Here is a 22,641-nt window from a genome sequence, read left to right as displayed (position 1 = left end):
ATTAAAAACATTTATTTGAAGAGTTAGAGGTACACTTATTTAACCAAATATGCATCTTTTTGGATGTTATTACCATATTTGAAGAAAAAATGACAATCGGCCTCCAGGTTCAGGTGCTGCAGGCCTCCAGGTACACTCTGGACAGGTAGAAATTAAAATTTCGTATTTGAAGAGTTAGAGGTACACTTATTAAACCAAATATGCAACTTATTGGATGTTATTACCATATTTGAAGGTAAATTGACAATCGGCCTCCAGGTTCAGGTGCTGCAGGCCTCCAGGTACACTCTGGACAGGCAGTTATAATATTTTTTGATACTTTTTGATTTCGACACCTTACCTGGATCCTGGTGCCCACTGGTGACTGCTTGTGGCCGCTGGCAAGATAAATTCCAATAAAGGTTATATTTGATATTAGAGGAAAGGTTTCTAAATAGAAAATTATTAAAATATAATAATAGGACAAAATTTATTAAGTAAGTCTTCTATTTTTGCTATATTATACTAAATTATTATAATTTAGCCATTTTCTTTTTAGAAACCATACCTATAAATTCAAAAATAACCATTTAGGATTTTTTAAATGGCTACTAACAACCAGCAGTCAACAGGATCCAGGTAAGGTTTCCAAATTAAAAAGTATTAAAAAATATTTTATCTGCCTGTCCAGAGTTGACCTGGAGGCCTCCAGTACCTGAACCTGGAGGCTGATTGTCAATTTATCTTCAAATATAATAATAACATCCAAAAACACGCATATTTGGATTAATAAGTGTACCTCTAACTCTTCAAATAAGAAATTTCAATTTTTACCTGTCGAGAGTGTACCTGGAGGCATGCAGCACCTGAAACTAGAGTCCAATTTGAATTTTTTCTGTAAATATGATAATAACATCCAAAAAGATGCATATTTGGTTTTATAAGTGTACCTGTAACCCTTTAAATAATTTTTTTTAATTTTTACCTGTCTAGAATGGATCTGGAGGCCTGCAGCACCTGTACCTGGAGGCCGAATATCAATTTACCTTCAAATATGATAATAACATCCAAAAATACGCATATTTGGTTTAATAAGTTTACCTCTAACTCTTTAAATAATTTTTTAAAAATTTTTACCTGTCCAGAATGTACCTGGAGGCCTGCAGCACTTGAACCTGGAGGCCGATTGTCAATTTACCTTCAAATATGGTAATAACATCCAAAAAGATGCATATTTTGTTTTATAAGTGTACCTCTAACTCTTCAAATAAAAAAAATTTTATTTTTACCTGTCCAGAGTGTACCTGGAGGCCTGCAGCACCTGAACCTGGAGGCCGATTGTCATTTTTTTTTTCAAATATGATAATAACATCCAAAAAGATGCATATTTGGTTAAATAAGTGTACATCAAACTCTTCAAATAAGAAATTTTAATTTTTACCTGTCCAGAGTGTACCTGGAGGCCTGCAGCTCCTGAACCTGGAGGCCGATTTTAAATTTTTCTGCAAATATGATGATAACATCCATAAAGATGCATATTTGGATAAATAAGTGTACCTCTAACTCTTCAAATAAGAAAAATTAATTTTTACCTGTCCAGAGTGTACCTGGAGGCCTGCAGCACCTGAACCTGGAGGCCGAATTTAATTTTTTCTGCAGATATGTTAATAACATTCAAAAAGAAGCATATTTTGTTTTATAAGTTGCTCTCAAACTCTTCAAACAAAATTTTTTTAATTTTTTTACCTGTCCAGAAACGACCTTCCAGCCTGCAGCACCTGAACCTGGAGACCTATTCAAAAAATGATTAAATATACGTGAACTAATACCCAAAAGTAAACTTTTATCCTAAATAACCTATAATCTAAAATCAATACCTAGTCCACTGCACACTGTTTACGCGAAAGTGGCAGAACTCCCCCCCCCCTAAACCCAAGTTGGATAAAAAGAACGCGCGTAAACTATTGTGGGCTTGTTGTTGCTTTGCTTAAGTGTGTTTCAATTCCAGAAATAACAAATTTGCATATTCGATACGTAAAAAATATGGTAATTTAATGCTCTGTAAATAAAAAGGTATTTCTTGTAGCTTTATTCATTGTTAAAATATGTTCTAAAGATGATTTAACGAAAGCTTTTTTGCTGATTGCTTTGCGCACCCAGGAAATAGGCAAATATCGAATTGTCAAATATATCCATTCACCATTTTATTTCAAGTGTTCACACAATTTGGTGTATTTTTTTATTTAATAAAAATAGCATAATTTTCAGGGATCTACAGGGATAAGACAAAGGTTGATAAATTTATGTACATCCCCTGTGATTAAACACAAAATTACCCCTTCTGTAGATTAAAATTAGTGGCTGAAACGTTTGAACACTCAAGTTAATGAAGCAACCAATCAAAATTCATTTAAGTCCCCAAAATTGTTAAGCCAACGAATAAGAAAACGTTGTTATAAAAGTTTGGGGACTAGTGTAATAAACAGCCCATTGTCCCCTCTCTCTCTGATTTTTGTTGCTATTTCTCCTTCGTTCGTTTTGCCTAGTATTTAGACAAAAAAGAGTTTAAAATCAAAATACCCAGGCTAAGATCACTTACTTACTTCGTGTCTAGTCTCCAATTGTCTTATTTTTCGTAATATTATAGAGACACCAATATTGTTAAATATTAAGTCCTAGAGAAATATTTACATTTTTATTATTATCACATTTTTCACGCAACCTCCCCTCCAAACAAATAAAAAAGACTGTACATATAAATTTTGAAATTAAGAATTTAGTCTATGTTTTGAAATTACCATATTTAGGGATTTATTGACAATTCCTGCTAGTTGAAAATAGTTTAGCTTTAATATTTTACATATTTACTTTTGAAGTGTTGTTAATTATTTCTACAATTTTGTTAAAATAAAATTAATCTTGTCAAAATTTAATTTGTCCTGCCCTTTGATTAGCTAGCCCATTGCTTAATCATGACTATGACAAATTAACTAGCCTTACAGGGAGGGGATGGGACAATAGACGAGAAAAATAATAATATCCTTTAAGTTTAGTACATGAAATTTTAATGTAGGTTGATTAATATATAGTCTGACTTCGATTCCGACTAAAAAACGCTAAATTAAAGCCGGTTCTCAGTAATAATGAGAATTCATGTATAGCATCGTAAAACAGACAATTATATATATGAATATCAAAATAAATAAGTTAATACCAGTATTGTTAAAGGAGACCTTTGGCCCCTTGGGCTAACAAAATGGCTTCAATCTTATTATCATTCATTTTAATATCCTCGGAAAGCTGTCTATGAAAGGATAAATAACTATTTTGATGTTTGTCCTCTCCCTCCCTGCAAATTAACATTTACAAAAGGTAGAAATTAATCACCAAAAGAATTATTCTCAGTGCTAAAGGATAAGATAATCGAGAGAAAAATAACAATTCTATTCTATAAAAAAGTACTTGTTGTTCGTTTTTTAGCTAAGACCGCTGAACCGATTGAGTTCTCTATTTATGGAAAGCTTTTTAAATTATCTTGGGATAAATAGTAACTTTTCAAAAAATAAAATCTAATTTGTTGGCAGGAATTATTAATAAACCACTAAATTCGATGAAGATTTGGTATTATAAATCAAAATAGCCACTACGTCTTAAAATACATTTTTTTACTATCGGTTACTATCCAAAATTCCCTGCTTTATATTTAAGCTAAACCCATGTTATTTCATTAAATCTATTAATCAATATCAAAGAATTATGGGACTTATTTGTTAACAACATACTTTAAGGCTAAGTTTTAACAAAATTCTTTGTAACTTTTTTTTGTTTGTCTTAAAATCGTTTTTTATTTATCTTGAATGAATTTGCCTTGCCATTTTAAAATCCTGTTTTTCTTTTCTTTCTAAAAGTGCAGCTTTTCTGTAAATAGAATAACGTATGTCTGTATGTCCATCCTAATTCTTTGTGATACTTTTCCTTGTTTATTAACGGATTTAGAAATTTTGCAAAGGGGGGGGGGGCGAAAGTGACACTTTTTAAAACCAAAACTAAAAGTCAACAAAGGAACTCAACTAAAAAAAGAGTTACAGGTCTGAGATTTTGCATGGCAGTTGCTTTATAGGGGTAAAATATGGAACTGTGAAGAAACGGCGGCGCAACCGCCGAAAACCGCCGTTTCCCGCCGAAATTTTGTTTGCCTTTTCTCGGCGGTTGCGACGCCGTTTCTTCACAGTTCCATATTGTACCCCTATAAAGCAACTGCCATGCAAAATGTCAGACCTGTAACTCTTTTTTTAGTTGAGTTCCTTTGACTTTTAGTTTTGGTTTCAAAAAGTGTCACTTTCGCCCCCCCCCCCCCCCCTTTGTACAGCTACGACAAAACTAAGGTCAATACGACAACATTATTGGCAAGAAAGTGGACCAATTTATTCATTTCATCCATATAAGTAATAAGTTAGCTATAAACATTTGAAGTATCTTTAATAAAGATTTATTTTCTCTTTTAAATTGGATTATTGAGTCTGATTAATCATCTAGGTATGTTAATAAATCTATTTATATTTTATAATCTACCTAGCTATTTATAGTTTCAATTAGGATATTGTTCACTTAATTTTAGATTTTTGTGTCTGATTGGCCATCTTAGAGTATAAATCTATTTTTTTAATTTAGCAGTTCATATTTTATTTAAAATATTTTTAGATATTTGAAGAGATAAGACACTGGCCGATAAATTGATGCATATCTCCAATCCTAGTACACAACATTACCCCTTCTTTAGATGATCAATTGTTGAAACGTTTCGACAATTCAATTTAATGAAAGTTCCCAAAGTTGTTACAACGAATAAGAAAACGTTATTGTAAATCTTGGGGACTAGCTTATTAAACAGTCCAATATCCCCTCCCTCCATGGATATTCTTGACAAATATTGAAAACTAACCTATTTCTCATGAGGACACTGTCAATAAGCTTCTGTCTCTGTGACTCCTCGTCGTCAGATTTTGCCGCGCCAGATTTGCTCTCCAGTGAAGGTCGTCGTCCAGAATTTGGTGTGGTGGCGGATTTTTTGTCTAAGGAGGTTAGGCCATCGGACTCAGCAATGGATGGTTTTAGGAACATTGGGTCATCTGAAATGTAAAGAATTTTCAGTATTTTATATTCGAAATTAAACTATTAAATGCAAAGCTACTCTATAATTCACTTTGTCTGTTCGTCTGTCAGTCAGTCCGTAATGCTATGGGGTGTGATTTTCTCAGCTGTTATTCAAGATAGACGACTGATTTTTTTGTTAAGATTTCCTATACAAATTAGCATTAAAAATTATGTGATAAGGTTTCGTGGTTCTTACTTTTAACCAAAGCTCTTTCAATCTCCTTGTCCGTATCCCACAAATGATTTTTTGTGCTTCGCTTATTTTTAATAATTTTACTCTGCAGAACTAGTAACTTGTTTATTATTTTAAGATGTGTATCAATTTAACGAACATCGTCTTATCCCTTAATATCCCTTCGATGTAAAAAGCAAACAGATTACATACCTGAGTTAAAACTTTTTTCCTTTTTATCCGTAGATTTACGGCCAAACTTCTTGAAACATCCAGCCACTATTTGGTCCAACTCCTGTAGGGAGAAAGAAAAACAAATTAGTTTTTTATAAAATGCGCAACTATTCTATATCTGGGGTCTGTCAGCTTGTACATAAACACAGAATGAAAATAATATTCTATTGATAATCGTATAATATGAAGTCTTAGGGTTGTCTGAAGCTTTAGATGTCAGAAACTGCTGTACATTAGTACACTAAAGAGAAGCTACATAATTGTCTTTTATGGTTTTAGGCTACTTTCTGACTTCCATGCCCTTCCCTAGAGGCTAAGGGGTACCAGTGAAATAAGGCCTTGATATATATTCAATTGAAACATAGTCTTGTTTTCAATTTTTATCTAAAATGTGTAACTTTTGTACAACACAACAAAAAGCAAAAAGCAATTTCGACGTAAAAAGCCATCTCTAGCTATAAATGTAAACTTTCGTTTTTTACCTTACATAAGCACTTGGTAATCCATGCAAATTAGAGAGATGTTTTTGATGGCTTAGTTAGTTCATTTGTCTTGTGGGTTGGATTTTTAAATATGGTTCAATTTTCACTTTTTATTTCAGTGGCCCAATTCTTAAAAATAAAAACTGTATACCTGATCATGTTCGTAAGGAATAGCCTTGGTGAATATGAGGGGTGGCAGGGGGGTGCTTGACCTCCCAAAATATTCAGCCAGGGAGGGACCTAGAACTGGGATGGTGGGTGGTGGGGCTGCTGGCCCACCCTTGGCTGATTTGGAGGATGAGGGATCAGTCTATATTTTTACATTGTCTTTTTATTGATTAAAACTCTCGTAATACAGTTTTAATAATACGTATTATTCCCTTCGTCTGTGTTTTTGTGCCGAAAGACCTCGATAACCGCTGGACTGTTATGGTTCTATTTTACAATGATTCCTTATAAGTTAAATCCAACTAAAAAACAAATTAAAGAAAAACAAGATTTCTAATCAATAGGATGGTTTCATAGTCAAAATTATGTGAAAACCTCTTTACTGATTTTTTTTCAGAACGCTTGTTCCTAGCAATTAATATTAGCCGTCAATATGTGTGCTTACTTTTACAATATAATAAGGTGATAATTCATGTTTGCAAAAAAAATAATATTTCCTCAAAATTATAATTGTGAATTTCTCAGTCTGTTATCTGGTTAATATTTAGTGGAGAATCATATACAGATTAATTTAACCCCATTTAAAATAAGTTTCCACAAATTGTCTTATCCCTTGAGACACCTGCATTAGACTATAAAAGTTGGAAAGATTTTTAATCAATATAATAGATTTGAAATCTGCATAAAATTTTAAGGATTTTTTATAAAATTAGTTTTTTATATAATTCTTTATTTAAAGGCGCAAATACAAATTAAGTTAAATAATTTTGAGATCTGTGATTGGTGGATTGAAAACTATCTGCGCTCTGATTGGAGAAGCTTAAGTGACGTACATCATTCAACCAATTAGAGCGTAGGTAGTTTCCAATCCAGCTATCCTATTGGTCAAAATTTATTAACTTAAATCGTATTTGCGCCTTTAAATAAAGAATTATATAAAAAACGAATTTTATAAAAAATCCTTAAAATTTTATGCAGATTTCAAATCTATTATATTGATTAAAAATCTTTCCAACTTTTATAGTCTAACCTGCATTACTGTTAACATTCATAAGCAATAATTAAAATTTGTATTATGCATTGGCATACAATAAGACAATGGCCGACAAATTAATTTAAAACCCCAATGATAAAAAAAATAACCCCTTCTGTAGATTACAATTAGTGGTTACAACGTTTGAATACTTAACTTCTTAAATCAACCTATCAAAGTTAATTAAAAGTCCCCAAAGTTGTTTAAAATAAAACGTTATTATAAAACTTTGGGGACTAGTATAGAATTAACAACCTAATGCCCACTCCCTTCCTGCCAATAAAACAGGTGTAATAAAACATTATGTTTATTATACTTGCAACACTAACAAAAAGAGAAATGTTTTCTCAAAATAAAAATAAAGGACGACAACATCATGGATGGAAGTACGGGCAAAGTGATTTAAAGAGAAGATGTTTTAATATTGAAATTTTGATAGCATGACTGACAGACCGACGGACTAAGGAAATTTTATTCTGGATTCAAAGGATATTGAAATTTAATGAAATGAGAAAACTTCACGAAAATTCAGCAGTCTTTCTTTAATAGCATTCAAGAAAATTACATTTCCCCCATAGCGTTATGGAATAACGGCCGAAATTAATTATCGAGTTGCTTTGCTATAATGGAAGATACTTTAATAAAGAAGTGTTTTTCTATCAAAAGCCAATAATCTCTAAATTAGCTAAACAGATTTTTCTGGAAATCTTCTTGAAGATCCAAGGGGGGTTTTATGCTATTTATAAAGAGTAAAGAAAAGTACCTATATAAGATCTTACCAAAAAAAATCAAAAGTGTAAGGAGACAGGGGAAAATGGTTTGAGGGGGGACAAACTAAGAAGGGCAAAATTATAGGGGGAAAAATTACAATTAATTCACTGTCTATCCCTGATCCTTTTACCAACAAGAATTTATAATTTTGACCAACATAACTATATTGGTAAGGGGTGTTCAAAATATTTTATTTATCTAATAGGGCCGTTCAATCTTTGTTTTTGTAATGTATTTATTACCTAGTAGGTATATTATTAAAAAATAAGATTTTGTTTCTAAATTCAAATTAAGTTTGTTTAACCATAAAAATTATTTTTTCAATTAAAATAATAACAGTCTCTTCAGTTTAATCTGTTATAGTTTAATAATCTTTTTTTCTTAACAAAATTATCTTGTTAATGCTAATAAATTTATTTTTAACTAACTTTTAAAAAGTAAAAGTAACCTAGTTTAGACATTTATATTTCTCCAACAACAGATTTACTCCAGGAGATTACTTTATGTCAATTTTATCAAAGTTTTCAATATCAATCTTGTAACACAAAGGCTGAAAAAAACTGCATTGAACACAATATCCAAGATTAAATAGAAACCAGTATGTGAAAGATGTAACAGAGAGTTAGAAAAAGTGTTTCTTTCAGTTAGCAATAATCTTGAAATGTGAGCATATATCATTTTAACTAGATAATACAGGTTTTTTAAGATGATTATCAGAAAGGGAGGGAGGAAACAATGGACTGCAAACTCATCTTGATTGGATTTTGAAGTCCTTTAGTTTCAAGCAATCATTTTTAATTGGTATGTATGTTTATGATTGATTGATTGATTGATTAGCCATAGTTTCTTAGGGTTTGGACCTAAGTAGTCATGGAGTAGGCTGAGACACTTTTTGTATAGCCACTAGGGCTATCAAGCTCCACGTTCAAGCACATTATGACTTGACCCGCTATCTCATGAGAGCTACTCATTATTACCTCACCCTCGCTGAGTATGGCAGGTGTCCCAAATTAAGTCACCGTAATGAATGACGCTCTCCGCAGAGGAGCTTGGGATAAGGGTAGTACTGATATTATGTACGTGACTATTGAGTATCCAAACTTACTCAATTATCCCCTTCTTACACAACCAGGGGAAGTTGCGTGAATGTATTCAACTGAGAAATTCGAGTTGCCACATGGGGACTAGAACTCGAACTCTCATCACCGTAACTCAGTGCGTTACCACTGAGCTACGACGCCCCTTTTATATGTTTTATATGTTTATGATAAAATCATTTACTTTCATTGTATTATCCTTTAAGATCCCTTTTGCTATTAGACATGGAATGCTAGCCTGATCTAAAACTTAACACAAAATATTTGTGAACTAAATAAGTGGTGTCTTAATTGTTTCATGTTCTTGAAGTAAAACAGTTTTAAGATTTCTATTTTAATATTTGTGGAAAATGGAGTGTAATACAATACAACATGGCTGAAAACTGGTTAAAATCCAGCAAATATTAACAATTTGATGCCATAATGTAAAATACTTTAAAACTGTTAAACCGGCCCTTTTTTTAAAAACAAATCAACTGAATTGTGGGGACATACAATCTATTTCTTCAACTCGTAATGCACAAAATAAATGATAAATCAGATAAAATTGATCCAGTGCATTTATCCATAAAATATTGATGCCATTCCTTCAAGTACATATAATAAAATAATTGACAAAACTTTTAAATGCCAACTTCTTTTATTCTGTATGATTGAATAAATAAATGTACATATAGTATAGATGACCCAAGTGGCGTGGACCTTTTTCATCCACTAGCAAATTGCTAACTGCTCTTTTGTAGCAACTTGGCTGTGTTTATATTTCTGATGCAATTGGCTGATATTGAAAGACCTAACTAAAAATCTTTACTCGGTCCCCACCCTATGGGTAGAATTAAATAAAGCTCGTGAATCCTCTATTCTTTTTACTTTAATATTGACTATAACTAGATTAAATGAAAAAAATAAGGCTTTTTGAAATTCAAACCATTTCACAAGACTCTTTAATGTTGGCAACTTATATAGAAGTTATAAATATACAAGGATGACAACATCCATAAGTAGCGAAGCATAAAAATATATATAAGAATTTAAAGATTAGTTGTCAAAAGCATGTATTGTATATTAGGAAATAAATCACGAAACCTTTTCAAATTTTTTTTTAATTTCATAATATTTATATTTCAGTAATACGACTAACAGACTGACGGTCAAAGTAAATTACATACTGGATGCTCAAAACAACAGGAAATTTAATTTTGATATTTTTAACTACAAAAATTTTAAAAATCGGACCATAAACACCAAAGATATGAGGAAAAATGTGAAAAATATAAAAATAGCCAAAAACCTGCAAAAAGGCAGTCTGACCACCATTGATGTTTTCTTGAAACGACAGGAAATTTAATTTTGATATCTAAGACTAAAAAAATTTTGGAAATCGGACCATAAACACCGAAGATATGGAGAAAAATGTGAAAAATACAAAAATAGCCTAAAACCTGCTAAAAAGCGGTCCTATCGCTATTGATGTTTATAGTTAATTGTGCTCCTTAATAATGGGAATGTTGTCAAAAATTTTCAGCCCTTTATCTTTTATAGGAGCCGAGAAAATCACGTTTCCCCCAAACTAAGACATACGGACATACGGACATACGGACATACAGACAGACGGACATTTCAAATTATAGAGTAGCTTCGCTACTAAAAAAATATTTATTCATCATGTAAATAGTTTATGTTTATGTTTTTACTTTTATTTGTGTTTATTTATTTATTTGTGCATAAAGTATACATACAAATGCATATGAAACATGGACAATAAATATTTTACATTTTGGTTTGGTTCTCCATTTTATTGTTTAATTTATTTCATCCATAACTAACAGTTACACTCAAAAGGCACCTAGAATATAAGGAATGTGGGGGGGGGGGGGTGCGTGCTGAGGTTAACTCTTCACTTTGAAAAGGAAAAGTGGAAAATCTCTTACTATGGTGGAGGTACCCAACCCCAAAATAGGTAAAAACCTTTCCATAACCAAGAAGACACATTTTGCAACATCTTAGATAGCAAGAGATCTAAAGAACAGAAATTTTAAAAATTGTGCTTTCAATGAGAGCTTTGTATGTCTTGGGTACTGGAAGGTTTTAAATGCAATTGAGACCACTTGCGCCATCATGTTTTGTTGTCCATAGAAGTTGGGGCCATAGCCGCTGGTGAATTTGTGAAGCAGAACTACATGAAAAACAGAGAAGATAATGTGCAACTTTTCCAGCCATAAATCAACATAATTTATGCATTCATAACCAGGAAATGAAAGGGAAAGGGGAAAGAAGACAGTCTGGAATCTAGGACAGAGTAACTATTATTAAAGAAAAAGAATAAGATAGTAAAAAATGTAAAACTTTTTTATAGGTCTTTCATAAATTTGGAAAACCTAGGTATACTTTTTCATTTTTAGTTAGACTCACATTCTTAAAAGGTGTGTGTATTAAGTAAAACCTTCTTAAAACCTATGTTATAATTATTCTTTCTAAAGGCTTTGAATATTTCTTGCAGTGTTATAAATATGAATTCTTTTTTTAAAAACCATTCTTAAAACTGGTTTATGAGTGGAAAATTAATTACTAATTAAGACTTGTAAAAATTTATTACCTTTTCTGCATTTTTTAAAATTTTCTAATTTTAGACCATAGTGATGTATGGATTGAAAAAAGTGGAAGAGGAAATAATCTTGAGTGAGAGAGAGGTGCAATAAAATCAATTAGCTTCATTAACAAGTCAACTTTCTGCTGCAATTTAGAATGAGAGAAGGAGTGGGGTGGAGCAAGACCAATATTAAGTCATCTGTTAAATTATATCATCATTCTACTTTGTCTTAGTCTTCATTTACTATCTCTAAATCTTTTATAATATTTTCTACATTTAAATAAATTAATAATGATTTTAGAGTTACAGGATCAAATCATCATACCAAATTACCAAAATGATTTCATGTTTTTAAAAGTATTATGTATTTTCCAAAGGAACACCCATCACCTTTTTACCTTATATAAAAAATATAGAAACATTAAATTTGATTAAATATGTCAGCACCAAAAACACTTCTAAAGTTACAAAAAGAACAACAAAACTAATAATATAACAAGAACTTGAAAGACCTATAGTAGCAAAGCTTTCAGACTAAAATTTATAGCTCGTCAAATTCTTACTCTAAGAAGGGAAGGTGGAACAAGCTTTTAAAGAAATTTCTCGTATTCATTCGAATCCGGTGGATAAGAACCGGTTCTCATCCATACGAAAAAACTATGTCTAGCATCGTATTATATCCAGCTTTCTACGAATATAAAAATGTACTATTATAAGATTAAAGCCAGTATTTTTAGCCCGTGCCTTCGGCACCTCGGGGCTGAAAAAACTGGTTTTAATCTTATAATTGTACATTCTATATCCGCCGAAAGCTGTTTATAATACGATGCGAGAAATAACTATTATTCCACTATACATTGAAGTAAAAGAATAGAGGAGACATAAGCTATATGTAACTCTGCCCTCAGGAATGGGATCCTGTCCTCATTTTGTATTAGATGTCTTTGAAATCAGTTAATAGCATCGGAAATATAAACACAGCAAAGTCCCTACAAAAGAAAGAACACAATTTGCTAACAGAAGGAAAAGGTAGGTCCCTAACACTGGATCCAGGTAGTTATCTGAAGTATATATCTATACTTATACATGTAATCTTCCTACCAAAGCATAGGTAATATGTATGTAGAATAGGTTTACAACTAAATGTTGAAAATGTAATAAACACTTAATATATGAATAGGCAAGAATATCAGGGGAAAAGGAATATTTTCATGGATTATTATGTCCATATGCAGCGCAGCAAAAAAAAAGTAAAATAAAGTATACAATAAAGTAGAATTATTTTTAGGCAGCTATTGTAAATAAATTAATTAAAATGAAGAAATTGTTATATAGTTAATGAAATGTATACCTAAGGGTAAATCCGCCATTAAAAGAAATAGGTAACTTATTTTTATGGGGGGAAATGTTTATTTTCCATTGTTCTATCCCTTATTTGTTGACTTAGTGTGTTCTTCCCTGCTCTGTCACTCTTGAAATATTACATTTCAAATTCTTTTGATTTACACATACACACACACAAACACACACATACACACACAAACCACAGTTAGTAGGTGTTAATTTGGAAATGTTAATTCTAAACCAAAATAGCTAGATGGTTGGATTAATAGGTTTTGAAATCTCTGGGAAGCTAGGTATAGGTCAAAGGCAGGTTTTAAGCTATGTTTCACACAGATCCTTTTCTTACGGTTGGACATTAAAGTTATAGAGAAGCTTATCTATTTAAAAAAAAAAACATTGTTAGTTTAACCCATATAATGTAGTAGGCACTATGCTGATATATAAATAAAGTAATACGGTACACCGACAAACGTCCTACTACGACAAACGTCCTAATGCAACAAACGTCCTAAACCTGAAAATGCGACAAACCTCCTAATGCGACAAACGTCCTAAGCGACAAACCTCCTAAACGACAAACGTCCTACTGCGACATCTCTTAAGTAAAACCTCCTAAAATATTAAAGGTCGAATTTTGTAATGCAAGGATGCATCGGGTTCGAAACCATGCCATTGGATAGCCAACACAGACTTTGGAAAAACTGTCGGACAGATTTTCAAAATTTAGCCTATGGATAAAGTTATTCAAGAAATAAATTTCAGTTAAAAATTATTTCCCTGTGTTTTATCGCCATATTGGTTTTCATTGTTCAAATGTTTTTTTTGTTAGTGGATTTTGTTCTCAAATTTTAGAAGATTTTTTTATTTCATAATCTAAAAAAAAAAGTAGGACGTTTTACTTAAGAGATGTCGCATGAGGACGTTTGTCCCTTTAGGACGTTTGTCGCTTAGGACGTTTGTCGCTTAGGACGTTTGTCGTTTAGGACGTTTGTCGCATTAGGACGTTTGTCGCATTAGGACGTTTGTCGTAGTAGGACGTTTGTCGGTGTACCAGTAATACGAGTATTTTGTCTGAAGCTTAAGATCTCAATAACTACTAAACTCTACTTTAAGCTTTACATAGATTTTCATTTTAGATTAAAGTCTTGGAATGGTTCCAGCTATTTTTCAGCCTAATTCTGAAATTTTGAATACTAAGCCCCTAGATGCTAAGTGGGCAACCGCTAGTATATATTAAAAGGAAAATAACAGCGTCAGAAAAACAGCCTAGAGCCATCCAAGACTTTAATACAGAAATAAAAATAGCATAAAACAATCACAGAAACTATGTAAAGCTTTCATAAAATCCAAAACTCAATCTATTCAGTGGTTAGTGAGATCTTAACGCACAAACAAACAAAAAAACCTTACTAGTTTACTTTTTGGTATAGTCATTTCAAATAAACACCTAACACTTAAGTCAACCAACGTTTCAATTTCAGCTTTATTAGAATAGGATAATGTGAATCGAACAGGGATATAAAAACGTGAAGAAAAACTGCTTTTCGCAATTCAAAAGTCATTATGGCAACATTTAAAATATGTATCATTAAAAAGGGCAGATATTTCAAAACATTTGATGACAACAGACAACACCTTTGTTGTCAAGTCCTAACTGTCCCAAATATTGTCTTACTACTACCATACATACATTCGTCTGACATTAAATTTAAAAATTATAAGATTGGACCATTTTTATAGCCCTGGAAAGCTGTCTATAATATGATGCTAAAAATAACTATTCAATACCCTTTAAAATGTAAATAAATATAAAAGACAATTTCCTGTTGTGATTGTGACGTGACCATTGACTCCAATTTCGGTGGCTCCGTCTCTATTGCTTCATCATCACCCAACTTGGTGTCATTCTCCTCTGTATCAGCAGTTGATGCAAAGTTATCATTTTTGGCATCAACAATATTGGGCATACTATCGTCATACTTGACTGGCTTTTTCACATCGCCACGTTTGACAGCCTTTTTCACGGGCTTTACCGCCTTATTTTTAACTAATTTCGAGGATTTTTTCACTATTTGTTTGGCGGATTTTTTTAACTTTTGTTTGGATGATTTTCTGGATTTGACAATGGGTTGATTATCATTGCTATCACTAAGTTCATCCTCGGGTAGACCTGGTGATTGCGGCTCATCTTTAATCGTCTCAAGATCTCGTAGAGAGGCCTCTATGGCCATTTTCAGTGGGTCTTTCCGAGTCCATTTTTGGCTATAGGTTGCGCTCATCATAGCGCTCGCGTTCATGCTCGCCATTCGTCGGCCCACAATGAAATCTTTCATGTCCGCCTGAAAAATATAGAGGTTTATTGAAAGAAATCCTTTTTAACTGGGGGGAGGGTTGGCAACTATATTTTCTAGGGGCATTATGAATAATGATGTGCTATTATGGTATTTTCTACAACGCTGCCACACCTAAGGTCAGATTATTATTATTATGGGGGCAAATCTAGGAGTGGCAATTTGTAAGGTGAGGGTGTGGCCAAAAAACAGCAAGACATTAAAAAAAATTAATATTTATAGTACCTTGTGTTTATCCAATTTGAACAAATTAAATATTCTAGAAAAAGTAGAATGAGTGAATATAAAATTTATCCATTTTATGAAAATAATCATGATATAATTAGATTTTGTATGGTTAGACCCCAAACATTGTTTCGCTAAGACACATTCAAAGCCCCCCACAGGGTTAAGATGTTTAAGTGTATTTTGCAAAGCTCCGCAGCGGCGCATAAGCCTTAAATCTAAACTTGTTTGGATGTTTGAAATACTTTTTTAAGAGGGATTGTCATATTTGGGTCAGGTTTAGTTAGACTTCCAGCTGGTTTTTAAAATTGTAAAAGTTTGCATTTTTTGAGCCATGGTATTTTGTTTGTGCAACGCCATCCCATAATAATGGAATTTTATTGAAGTCAATATTTATGGACATAATCAAATAAAATGTATGAATTTAAATCTTAAAATCAATTGAAACTAATCTTTTTTGCTGTAAAATTGCCAAAGGTCTAAAAACATTTTGTACATAAGTAATGATTACAAAATTTACTTGTGATTAAGAAAAAGACAGTTATTTCATTTTTGATAATAAGAAAAGATACCCATGTTTTTTCTATATCCCCCGCACCGTTATAATTACTTGGAATAAATTTAAGTTTTAGAATTTATTAGAATTGTAATAAAATATGCTAAAACCCAAAATGCATTTGATATAATAGAAAAAATACAACTAGAATGTCCAACATAGTTTTTTTAAAGGATTAAAATCAAGGAAACATAGTACAATTAAACAAGACTAAAAATAATCACAAAACTCTGTAAGCTTAAGTATTTTACGTTGTTACATACAAACAGACGTACAAACATTCCTAATTAAAGAGTATCTTAGCAACAAAAAAGTATATTAAGATATTAGAAGAAGAACTCTATACTACTTATGGTAACTCTAGTTTTGCTAAGCTATTTCTTGTTATACTTGATAGACGTTCCTAAAAACCAGTAAATTCAACATACTAAAAGTAGCAAAATTGTGTCTTATTGTTCAATAATATGTCATACATAACCTAGTTACATTGTAATTTGGGGGGAGGGGGGATATGTCAAACCCCCAAGACAATAGCACAAGTGGTTAAAATTATTCAAAGGGGAAAGGACAGGAAGGGGGCAGAAAATAGCCTAAATTCATACATAGACTTATATCTAAAGATGAAATAGCCTGAAACTTTCCCGAGACCTACGTAAAGCCTCGCTAAAATGGAGAAATCAATCGGTTCAGTGGTTGGCGAGATAAGGGACTAAAACCAAAATACCTTACTAATTTAATATTAAGATTTTTGCGACTTTGTATAAAACCCATTTAACTCGTATGCAGTATCATATAGAAAAAAGACAAGGATGACAACAGCAAAAAGTTTATCAACGAACAGCTACAGCTCTAGATAAAATCAATTGGTGGAAAAGTTTGTTCACTGCTAGTTTGTACCATATAATCAAAGGTACAAATCAAAATCCTTTTATCTCACTGAAAGGAGAAAAAGTGTAAAATTTGGGTACCTCTAGATTTTACACATCCTCAATTAATATAAATGTTAATCATGATTTCACTAGAATAATTAAATCTTTTTAACAGTTGAAACAGGCTGACTGACGGCCAACTTAAGAAATTAAGTTATGAAGTAGCTTCGCTACTAAAAAAAAATGTAATTAACGAGTGTGCAATTTGCGATAGAGGACCCATTAAATAGGGTTATTATGGTTTTTTTCTACACTGCACTGTATAACTATTGCACAAAAATACATTTAAATCTAACAGCATCTAATTAAAACTATTTTGCCCATCAAAAATTAACATAATTGAGACAAAATATATTAGGTAATTGTTTAAATATCCTATTTTAATCAGTTGTTTATCGCATCGAATTTAGAGACAGCTTTCCGCGGATAATAAAATGAAAAAAATAATTAAAACCAGTTTTGTCCTCTCCGGAGGGTCCGAATACTGGCATGTTATATAAAGATTACTGTCTTTTACTTACAAACTATCGGTTGAAAGAACGTATAATGGGGATATAAAGGGGTGACAACCCTCCCCCCCCCCCCAAAAAAAAAAGACACCTCCAAAATATTTCAAATATTTTTATTCATTCTCACCCCCTTCAGAAATAAATAGGCTTCGGCGTACTTGATCAGAGATACGAACTTTTTGAGTAGTTAGCTACACTACTAAATACAAATATTACTAATATTCGTGACAACCCTATAATTATCAAATATTGAGTAGCTAGCTACACTACAAAAAAACAAATAATACGATATTTGTGACAACCCTACAATTATTAGGTAAATATTGAGTAGTTAGCTACACTACTAAATACAAATATTACTAATATTCGTGACAACCCTATAATTATCAAATATTGAGTAGCTAGCTACACTAATAAATACAAATATTACTAATATTCGTGACAACCCTATAATTATCAAATAATGAGTAGCTAGCTACACTACTAAATACAAATATTACTAATATTCGTGACAACCCTATAATTATCAAATATTGAGTAGCTAGCTACACTACTAAATACAAATATTACTAATATTCGTGACAACCCTATAATTATCAAATAATGAGTAGCTAGCTACACTACTAAATACAAATATTACTAATATTCGTGACAACCCTACAATTATTAGGTAAATATTGAGTAGCTAGCTACACTACTAAAAACATATAATACTAATATTCGTGACAACCCTATAATTATTAAATATTGAGTAGCTAGCTACACTACTAAATACAAATATTACTAATATTCGTGACAACCCTATAATTATCAAATATTGAGTAGCTAGCTACACTACAAAAAACAAATAATACTAATATTCGTGACAACCCTACAATTATTAGGTAAATATTGAGTAGCTAGCTACACTACTAAAAACATACCTATAATACTAATATTTGTGACAACTCTATAATTATCAAATAATGAGTAGCTAGCTACACTACTAAAAACATATAATACTAATATTTGTGACAACTCTATAATTATCAAATATTGAGTAGCTAGCTACACTACTAAAAACATATAATACTAATATTCGTGACAACCCTATAATTATCAAATATTGAGTAGCTAGCTACACTACTAAAAACATATAATACTAATATTCGTGACAACCCTATAATTATCAAATATTGAGTAGCTAGCTACACTACTAAAAACATATAACACTAATATTCGTGACAACCCTATAATTATCAAATGCACCCGAGTAAAATTAGGAAAATAGCTACCCCAGGTTTGTTTCAATTAAAAGTTAGAAAAATAAAATAATACTGGAAACGTTAAATTTCGCCCACATATGGATGTATTGGGATCTTAAGGGATAAGACATGCAATGGATGACAAATTAATGTACAACCTCAATTATGATAAATAAAGTGCCAATCCTCTGGAGATAAATCAATGGTAGAAAAATTTTGGATACTTAATTTATTATACCTACCCAACAAGGATTTCAGATAAATCCCCAAAGTTTTCAAGTTAATTAGACTTTGGGTACAAGTATAATTTACATTCCAATGTCCCCTCCCTCACAGGGCAATAATTTAATGTTTCTAGGAAGCTAAAATAAGTCATAGGATTGCTGTATATACCTAATAAAAACAATATGATGCCCAAAAACAATACATTTCGTATCATTAATGAATAATAAGAGTAAATTCATATTATTTTCTCGACCTGTGAGTGATGAAACATTGACTGGCCTATCAATTTTGAAGTTAACCTTTCAAATATCATGAAATGTTGAAACAATGATGACAACATCCATAAGTAGCGAGCGACGCACAATAAGATCATGGACGGTCAATTGGACAAAGAAAGAAGTAGAAAAAATAATCATAAGAACCTAAAAGCTCTGTTAATTTTTGTCTGTCAAAGAAATACAGACAAGCCAACGCACGCTATTGATAGGGTCTTCAAAATCTCATGCAATTCATTCAATAAAAACAAACAAAATTGTTTCTCAATAATAAAAGAAATAGGTATTTATCACAACTTTCAGGCTTTATCTCAAATAGAAACTTTAAAAAATACACTTTCCCAAAACTACTCAGATGGACATTAAGAATTTAAGTGTAGATTCGCTACAAAAAAAATAGTTACAAATAAACGAATAAGCAATCTAATATTTTGAGACATACAAAAAATTTTGATCTTTGATTATAAGGAATTTCGAAGTAATTTTAATATCACGTTCGCTGATCTGTCTGTTAAGGTATAATACTGAACAAATTGAGTTCTATATTTTAGCAAATATTTCACATAGCTCCTGAGATGGTTTTATGTTTTTTTTTCCATAACTTTTATATTATTAGTCAGTTTAAAAGTCTATATGCACTGAAAACACACACAACCCCGCCCACACACATGCACACACTCACACACACACACATGCACAAAAGCTTGCAAAATGAATAAATGGGTTAATGAGATTTTTTCTATCAAAACATTCACAAGTTTTTAATAGAAATAAAGGAAAAAGTAAATCGGATTATTTTCAATTCACAAGGGACACTACATTCTTAATTAGTTATGCTCAAAAACATTAAAAGAATAATATCCATTCGTTGGATAAAAACTATTATTCAATCTTTATTGGTTCAATCAAACTTTTTAACCAATAACTTTAATTTACAGAGAATTATCATCATTTTGTACGTTCATAAATGAGTTATCCAATGTCTTATCCCTTAAAATCCCTGGAAATTTGTCAATAGACCTATCCTCTAATGCCTGTAAGTGTTTACTCTTGCTACTACTTGATAGATGGGAAAGAAAAACATTTATTTACAGGATTTGATTAAATATTAGTCATGGCAAAATAGGGTCAAGCGGGGCATTAACCGGTAAGGGGCATTACCGGTAATTTTTTACCCACCTTCAGAAAAGGACATTTTTCTCCATGTTCTAATCGACTGAGAGAAAAAAACATAAAAGCAAATTTGTTCCTTATTAAATTGCCTACAAAAAAGTATTAAATGAAATTTTTGTGAGATGAATTTTAAGGGTACTTTTTGGGTCTCAAAGTCGAACGAAAATTTTTTTTCTACAAAATTTTTTTCACCTAGGTGTATAAAGATCGACCTACACAAAAATTGGTAAGACCTAGAACTGATCCGTAAAAACCTTTTGAACTAAGAATTGCCCGCTCTTTCCAATACCCCGCGCGAACTTTGGTCATTTTTGAAAAAAATATTAACTCTACATTTAAGCTCTTAACGGATTTGGAAAGAGCGGGCAATTCTTAGTTCAAAAGGTTTTTACGGATCAGTTCTAGGTCTTACCAATTTTTGTGTAGGTCGATCTTTATACACCTAGGTGAAAAAAATTTTGTAGAAAAAAAATTTTCGTTCGACTTTGAGACCCAAAAAGTACCCTTAAAATTCATCTCACAAAAATTTCATTTAATACTTTTTTGTAGGCAATTTAATAAGGAACAAATTTGCTTTTATGTTTTTTTCTCTCAGTCGATTAGAACATGGAGAAAAATGTCCTTTTCTGAAGGTGGGTAAAAAATTACCGGTAATGCCCCTTACCGGTTAATGCCCCGCTTGACCCTATCTGTATGTTTGTGTTTATCTAAAAAGATCTCAAAAACGTAAGGTGTAATGAAGCTTTGTATTAGTCGTAATTTTTTTGTTTCTCATCCTTTCATGTTTTGAAAATTATAAAATTAGCGTACTTAACAGGAAAGCTTAGAGGAAAGATTCGTATGGGTCCTTAGTAGGTTTTAAGCTATTTCATGTACTGGGATTGATAATGTTAAACCCCTTTGATTGATACAGCTCCAGGAAAACATTTTTCCCAAAATTTCCTGGGAATATTCATTGGCGAATTTGCAATTTTAATTAGGTAGGTTCTCCTTTTAAAGGTGACACCCCCCCCCCCTCAAAAAAAAGTTTTTGACAACTAAAATAGATCAGTGAGAAATATGATTTTGGATTACAATACCTGCTTTTTATCACCGCGTCGTTTCAGCTTTTTCCGCCTTTTCACCACCTTGCGCAATTTTGGCGGGCTTTTGTCTAGGTCCGAATCCGGTTTTACTATGACGTCATCACTCTCCGCTTCCCCCTCTCCCTCCTCTTGGTCACGATCAGCTGATTCGAGGTTGCGTATTCTAGTAAGCGCGTGGCGGGCCCGCTGCACTTTCACACGTTTCACTGGACCATTTTTTGGCGCGACATTATTTTTGGCGGACTTTTTCTGACTAGCGGTGGAAGGGGTACGGCTGATGGACGAGGCTGCCGGCTTGCTGCTGGCAGCCGCTGGAAGATCAAAGTTGTGGGTAAGAAGGTCAATATCCTCCTCCATTTCCGGTGGTTCAGTCTGAAAATAAATAAATGTAAGTCTAACATTATTTGAATGATACAACAATTCATTCTTCTCTCATTAATTGTGCTTAAAGTAATAATTTGAAAAACCTAACATATGAAATGAAATGGTGATATTTTTTTGAAGTAGACTTTCTCTGTGTTGTAATTTGCTTATTTGCATCGAAGGATCTCACTAAATAATTTGCCGAGAAGCTTCTTTAAGGTTCATAAAAGATTTTGTGGGGCTGAGCATACTTATTCTTAAACCAAAACTAAGTAATTTTTTTTTTGTTTCCATACAATAAAGTAAGCTTTTTCCGTACGTCTTATTTACATATTCTCATAGATACATATAAATATGTAATACCCAAATAAAAATATTTGATTAAGCAGTATTTGTGTATTGATTACGCATATAGTATCACCGGGAGGAAGGGGATATTGGACTGTAAATCATATTGGCACCCAAAGTTTTTATAAAACCAGATTGGTTAGCCAAAAACTGTAGGGTAACGCGGGGTAATTCCGGTCAATTTTTTTCTTCAACTTAAAAAAAAACATACTTCCCAAAAACTTTTTCCGGTTTTTAAGAGTGCAAATGAACGATATGGCAATAACGAAGAAGCCTGTCTTGGTCCCATTAAGATCTCGCAACTAGAAGTCGGTCAAAAATCGGTTTAAAGGGC

At 32.1% G+C, this 22,641-nt stretch overlaps 1 protein-coding gene across 1 annotated transcript in view; it reads right to left on the bottom strand.

The window, feature by feature from the left end:
* The window catches only part of Hers (Histone gene-specific Epigenetic Repressor in late S phase), a 142,703-nt gene that overhangs the window by 51,331 nt on the left and 68,731 nt on the right, over positions 1-22,641 (bottom strand). Inside the window, exons 5-9 of the mRNA XM_080171013.1 lie at positions 21,591-21,968; positions 14,850-15,363; positions 6,173-6,333; positions 5,519-5,600; positions 4,922-5,108 (exon numbers count right to left, since the gene is read on the bottom strand). Coding sequence (XP_080027139.1) covers positions 4,922-5,108; positions 5,519-5,600; positions 6,173-6,333; positions 14,850-15,363; positions 21,591-21,968 — 1,322 coding nt within the window. The remainder of the gene's footprint in view (positions 1-4,921; positions 5,109-5,518; positions 5,601-6,172; positions 6,334-14,849; positions 15,364-21,590; positions 21,969-22,641) is intronic.

This window comes from Acartia tonsa, chromosome 9, assembly GCF_053477335.1.
Source record: "Acartia tonsa isolate MP-2025a chromosome 9, ASM5347733v1, whole genome shotgun sequence".
Classification (NCBI taxonomy): Eukaryota; Metazoa; Arthropoda; class Copepoda; order Calanoida; family Acartiidae; genus Acartia; species Acartia tonsa.
Note: the sequence above shows the minus strand (reverse complement) of the source record. Positions and strands in the feature narration are given on the sequence as shown.